The sequence below is a fragment of the Eurosta solidaginis genome, chromosome 1 (genome assembly GCF_040869045.1).
Source record: "Eurosta solidaginis isolate ZX-2024a chromosome 1, ASM4086904v1, whole genome shotgun sequence".
Classification (NCBI taxonomy): domain Eukaryota; kingdom Metazoa; phylum Arthropoda; class Insecta; order Diptera; family Tephritidae; genus Eurosta; species Eurosta solidaginis.
Window position 1 is genome coordinate 393,932,881 of NC_090319.1, and position 6,990 is coordinate 393,939,870.

General features: G+C 33.3%; 1 protein-coding gene across 1 annotated transcript in view; it reads right to left on the minus strand.

Annotated features, from left to right (window-relative positions):
- The window catches only part of heca (headcase), a 297,163-nt gene extending 293,130 nt beyond the window's left edge, over window positions 1–4,033 (minus strand). Inside the window, exons 1-2 of the mRNA XM_067763632.1 lie at window positions 3,968–4,033; window positions 1,123–3,221 (exon numbers count right to left, since the gene is read on the minus strand). Coding sequence (XP_067619733.1) covers window positions 1,123–2,903 — 1,781 coding nt within the window. The 5' untranslated portion in view covers window positions 2,904–3,221; window positions 3,968–4,033. The remainder of the gene's footprint in view (window positions 1–1,122; window positions 3,222–3,967) is intronic.
- Between the last annotated feature and the right edge of the window lie 2,957 nt (window positions 4,034–6,990).

The window sequence follows — 6,990 nt, forward strand, 5'->3', positions numbered from 1 at the left end:
ATAAAAATAAAAAAAAATAATAAAAATAAAAAAAAAATAAAAATAAAAAAAATTATAAAAATAAAAAAAATAAAAATAAAAATAAAAAAAAATAAAAATAAATCGCAAATACCAAAAGTAATCATTTTGATTACTTTTTATTTTTTTTTTTTGATTTTTTTCAATAATCAGAAAAAATCTTGTTTTTTATTTTTTTTTCTAATGGTAATCAATTAGTAATTGCTTTTTCGGAAAACAATTGAAATAATCATTAGCCATTAAAATTGGCATCTAATTAATTGATTACTAATGCTAATTCAAATTTAACAGGTCTGGTTTAAATCTAGCAAAATACATGTTTGAAAAATTTTAAGAATACAGATGGGCAATTCACAAGAGAGTCGTATTCATGTAAAATTTTAAGATTTCAGTTGTTTCCATGGTTTCTAATATTAAATTTGATTAAATCTGGCACCTACGGGTATGGAAGAAAATTTTTAATACCACTGAGAAAAAAAAAATTTTAAAAGTTAACACGCACGATTTTTAAGACTTCAAACTTGTGCCTACTTCATTCACACAGAATTGATTGGACTACAAAACTACATACACAATTTATTGGGTCATAATTTTTCTTTTACAAATCAAAACAATTTTTTCAAAGTTATCCACATTAAAAAAATTAAGTAGGTAATTAATAAATTTCTAGGAAAATTTTTGGTTATATTTTCGTGATCCCTTTTACTTTTTTCCGAAAATTTACCAAAATTGTCCAAAGATTTTAAATCAAGGAACCGAAAGTATTGATCGAAATAAATTTTTTAAAACGCATAAGCTCTGAAACGGTGAATCGGATTAAGATATCATAATTTAGTTATCACTTTTACGAATACATAGTCGCGTGAGTAATTGTTTTTTCATATATTTCCTTTTTTTTTAATAAAAATATGTGGGTAATTGTTTAAATAATTTTTTAACTTTAAAACACACATTTCCACCAAACCATTAAGAAATTGATTTTCACAGGTCACATCTTCAGTTTTATTAGAAAGTTTGAAGCATTGGCTATGACCCTGACATTTATCATTCTATTCCATTCTTTCACTGTTGTGTGTAAATTTTGATAACGAGATTTCCACTTACCGTACGCGCTCCGAATAAAGTTCCACTTCCTTGTTTTTTTGTTGTTGCGCCAAATGCTGATCATAAGTAGTCAATTGTTTTAGTCCATTTAAGCCACTAACGGCGCCAACACCACCTACAATCGGAGTGCCAGTGGGCGGTGGTTGGGGCTGTTGTGTTACAGCCAATAATGCGGCATTACGTTGAATTGTGTCAACGCAACCAGTCAATGCACCATTCAAAATACTCTTCGTTAAGCCGTTCTGTTGCAACAAACTTTGCTGGTATTGCTGTAATTGCAAATGTTGTTGTTGTTGTTGTTGTTGCTGTTGTTGATTGTGAATTGGCGAAATGGATATGTCACCACTTGAGTGGGATGCTGAGGGTGACGTAGAGCCACTACCATCACCGCTTGAGGACAAGCTACCAGCCCGTGCACGCAAATCCAAACCCAAAATATTATTTAAAGAGGCGATCGCCTGTTGTTGCTGCTGCTGTTGTGTAGTTTGCATTTGTTGTTGTTGCAATTGTGTTGGATTACTAATACCGCTATTGTTATGTAATCCAGATCCAATAACACCAACACTAGAATTATTCAAACCGTTAAGTTGATTGTTATTGCTGCTGCAAAGGAGCGTAGAATTTGTTGCGTTATTGCTGACGATCATATTGCCACCAACAGGTGGCTTATTGTTACTTGGAGAGCAGATGGCGTTGATACCATTGCTTATATTGCCAACGATATTCTGTTGCGGCGCTACTTGTTGCAAAAGTTGTTGCTGCTGCTGGTTTGGTTGTTGAAGAACTTGTGATTGCTGTTGTTGCTGCAACGACGGTGGTTGCACCTGTGATTGCTGTTGTTGTTGTTGTCCACCAGCAGCCAGTACACTCGAATTTATGGAAGGCAATGCTGACTTCGTGGCATTGTTGCTGTTACGATTGCGTTTCTTTTTCTTCTTTTTATCCTCATCCTCGTTAGTGGTGTTGGTGTTGCTACTACTAATGCCATTTCCAATACCAATGCTATTATTAACCAGTAACACGCGCTGCTGGCCACCAACTACATTGCCATATTGTATACCACTCAGATTTGCGCAACTTTTTGATCCTGCTGTCTGAGCTGGTGGTGTCCATTCGATGTCCTTTCGTATATGTCCGTGTCCACATTTGCATACGCAAGCTTTATAAACCAATTCGTAACCTTTCTTAGTCCACAAATTTTGTGTACGCTGACGATCGGACCACGAGCGAGCCCGACCCATGGATTTTAATGTCGCCAACACAGATTGTTCCCACGCATCAAAGCATTCACGATGCATATATTGGCCCATATTACAATTTTCATTATTACATAGAACTCGCACGACATCGCTCAGGTCATCCAACGTAATTAAACCGGCGTCCAATTTTAAACAATCGCCATTTGGATAACAACAACGTGCAAAATGCTCCTGCATATTGCCGTTTTGATTATTATTATTGATGTTGTTGCTGTTGCTTATATTGCTGACAGCTTGATTTTGTGGATGGTGTCCATTCTGGGTGATGGTAGTAGAGCTGCCACTGCCGACTGTGTTATCGTTCAACGTTGAATGGCTCAGATTGCCTGTTTGCATGGGTGGCATATTTGCGGAGTTGTTGATGTTGTTATTGGATGTCTCAAGCAAACTGCTTCGATTATATAATGCCACAGGAGTATACAAAAAAGTTTGTTGTTGACTTTGATGATATTGTGTTTGTTGATGTTGCACTAAAATGCTTGTGCTGCTGTTGGCGCTATTGCTGTCACGACGCGGCGCCATAAGTAGAATCTACCCGCGCTCAATGGGCTCTAGAGCAATTTCAAAATTGCAGTCTTGTTCTCGAAGGAGATTCCAAGTTTGTTTCTGCCATTAAAAAAATTTATTAAATATGTCTGTGTGCGATTTTTGGGCAAAAGTTTAAATTTAATGAGTTTTATAGAAAAACCCTTGGCGCGGAGTTGCTTCAATTACAAGTTTTATAAAAATTTATATAAAGAATTTTTGTGTCACTTATTCTAGTAGAAAATTTTCTTTTGTTTAAGTTTAGTTTGGTTTATTTAGTTGTTTGTGATTTGTCACTAAATTTTTGGCAATTATCTGCAAAAATTTAGAATTATTGAATTGGCGTTTTTAGAAATTCTTATTTCGCTTATCAATTATTTCTTTAACCAAAATCTAATCTCACAGTACAAATATTTTGTAAAAATGGTCGTATTAATATTATTTGTTCTAGAGAACTTATTTATTGCTATTGATTTATAAATATTCCTGAGTTTTTTTTAATTATTTAGTTGAAGTCTTTTTTATATTCGCTGCCCATAAATTGTACGCCGCTGCCGCCGAAAAACAGCAAAACTCGATGAAATTGCGTTTTTAAAAATTTTGTTTGCAATTTATTTTTTCTAATCAGAATCATTCCAATAAGAATTTGCTAAGTCTCGCGACGTCAATTCAATCGTCGAAAGCCAATTTGCATTTTTTTGACACTTCCTTCTCACTCACATTCACTTTCGTTTGCTTCGCTTTTTTTTTGAAACGGGATACGCTGTGCGAAAATGAACCAAATTGGAATTGCAAAAAAAATTCAAATACCAACACCACTGAACCGCATAACGCTTCTTCTTCGCATTGTACTTGAAAGTGTTTTTGTTTTTTTGCACACAATTTGCCTTTTCTCCAGACAGCACCAACAAATCCACTCACAAATCAAATATACATTTACGGGATATTCAACAAGCGACTTCGTCAATTATTCGTCCACTTTTCTTTAAAACTTATTTGCATTAATGTTTTGTATTAACACAAAAAATATTTCGATTTTTCGGTCACTTCGCAAACCTTACTTGCATTTTATAATTAGTTTTTTTTCATTCCCAATCAATTCAATGCTAAACCACCATCAAAATACAAAAAAACACTCCGCCCTTTTTAAAAACACAACTTTTCTCGCGGAAAGCGAAATTGAAACTATTTTCACTTCCCGAGGTGCTTCTTTGCTTTGCTTCGTGTTCGAAATTCATCAAATTTGTTCGTTTGCTTCACCGCTGCAACAAGTTCGTTTGCAACAGAGTGCCACGACAAAAATCTTCGTTTATTTTCAAACTCAGTAAACAAATTTAAAAATATTATTACGGTCTTTGCTTGATTTTGCATGTGCGTTCTTGCTACGGCAGGGAAAAGGCAAGGGCGCGTAATCATAGTCAAAACAAAGAGGATAAATACAATAAGAGCCGTCACTCGTTATTTTTTTGTCATTTACTCGATGTATACTGAGAGGTAGTCGCTACTTTTTTTTTGGGCGAGATGTTTATAAATGTCTTCTATACATTTTCGTGGGGTATTTGTGTTTATTTTTCGAATGTATTTAATTAACTTATTTAATTCTCTTTCCAAAAATCACAGTTGCACAAGGGGCCTACACGGCATGGATAAATGCGAGACAATTAAAAATGTCCCTCTCAGAAAACATTCGGCATCAATTTTTTCAATTTCCAGCGAGATACTCGCCACAAAATAACGAGTGACGGCTCTTATTGTATTTATCCTCTTTGGTCAAAATAAAATAGGTTTTAAATTTAGTTTCAGCTTTTTTGACAGATAGCTCATAGAAAATTATGTCAAAAAGCTGCAACTAAATTTAAAATCTATTTTATTTTGACTATGATTATGCGCCAAAGTCTTTATTTTAACATAAAATGTAATATGCGTGCTTGATCCAAGATAGGGTTGCCAGCCGCCCTCATTTTCGCCCGCAAACGTTCACTTCTTGCTTACGTTTATATACTACGGGCGGATGAAAAAATCGAATTTTACGATGTGTTGTCATCACTAATAGGATGACTGATATACAAAATGAATGTACATATGTACATTTTTTGGGGAATTGAAATAGAATTTTGATATTTTTGTGCCATATTTAAGGCTGAATATAAGCATATGTGTTTTTATGTATAAAGAGTGTAACTTTGTTTGATGCCATGGAATTTTATTTATGAATTTTTTTTGTTGTATGAGTGAATAAATCAATGATTTTGTTCATTGTAATTCTGTGGCCGCATGCAATAACGACTTAAGTCGACTAAAGAAGAATTTGAGTTATTAGTGGTATGGTATTCACCAATTAAAGCTACATATTTGTGTCCAACCAGTATCCTTCTAAGTAAACTAATAGAGAAGTTATTGGCAAGTACATAATCGCCGAACTCGAAACTGTACTAATTTACATTTGCATAAGTAGCTTATGTGTTCTTAAGAAGAAATGTATACATTTATTTGTGTTGCATAATACGTCTATCTCGAGATAAGCGGTTATTGCAAACATATTTTCTTAACAAAGCGGCACATTTTAGTATAAAATAGAAATAGCTTAAGTCGTAGTAAGCGATTATTGCAAAAATGGAAAACTTACAAAGTGGAGTGATAACTAGAATTAAGTTTTTTTTGTAAATTTTTTATGCCGCGAATAACGGACCTCTATCGAGATAAGCGCTTATTGCACCTATTGTATAACACGTTTGAGTTCTTAAGTCTACTTAGGTTTTTGTAGTACAAACAAATAGCACACATCCAGTCTACTTATCACAAACTTTCATAGCAGATGTTTCGTTAAAAGAAATAAAAATGAGTTTAAAAAAACCGTTTCCTATCTCTGGATTTGATCTGACAACCTTCCGATCGCAAGCTAGTGACTTTACTTGCCGCCAAAGGCTATTTTCTCAGCTTTAAAATTGTCGATATTCGAACATGACTGCCCATCTATTCTATTCATTGTGTCAGACAAAGAAATAGATAAACTTAAAAAGATGCAAAACAGATGTATGAGATTTATTCTTAAAAAACCTAGAGATACTCGTACGGCTGATATGCTGAGAAGTTTGAACTGGTTAAGTGTCAAGCAAAAGATTTTTTTTCACGCTATGAAGTTTATATTTAATATTAAAAGTGAAAATGTACCTGAATATCTAAGTAAAAACGTAGTATTAGTTAAGCAAACACATAACATTAATACAAGGAATAAACACAATTTCAAACTGCCTTTATTCAGAACTGAAATAGATCAGCAAAATATTTTTTATAAAGGTCTAAAAAGTTTCAATGAACTGCCTATAGATATAAAAAGTTGTAATGAAATCGTAGCTTTTAAAGCAAAACTTTATGAATATTGTAAAACCTTAGCAATAACATAGTAAATTGTAATATAATTTAATTTATGAATTAGGCTTTTTTGCCGTAATAAATAAATGAAATGAAATGAAATATTTAAATTTGTGGCAATTTCATTTATTTAATGTAAAAGTTACGCACTAAGTATGAACGCATTAGTTTGAGTGAAAAGTGCAGTGTTAACTGTTTTTAATTTGGCGAGATCCTTAAATTTCCCAACAGATCTAACAGTTGTGTATTTTTCAATACGAAAATCAAAAAAAAATTGGATTCGCCGAATTTTGATAATGAGGATCGCGAATCCATCCTGATTATCAAGTAACTGACTTTGAATCTAAAATTGATAACCATGAAAATAATAAAATTAGTATCATTGAGTCAGAAGTGGATCACCAAGCCATCGATGAAACTATTTGAAGTACTGAAAAGGTTCCTTTTCACGCTAAAACTCCAAATTAAACGGAATAGTGGTAAAACTTACGTAAACTCCAAAAGAGTAGTACCAGAAAGAGTTTTCCACCTTATAAATAACGAATGCCGCAGAAAATGAACTACTAAAATATCACCTTCTCTCCACAATAAAGAATTTGATAGCTTTTGTGCACATGGATCTCGCAATGAACGAGTTTTATTATAAATATTGATGGCAAGAAATTGGCTAAATTATATTACCACGCTAAAAATCCCCGTCAACGTGACCATA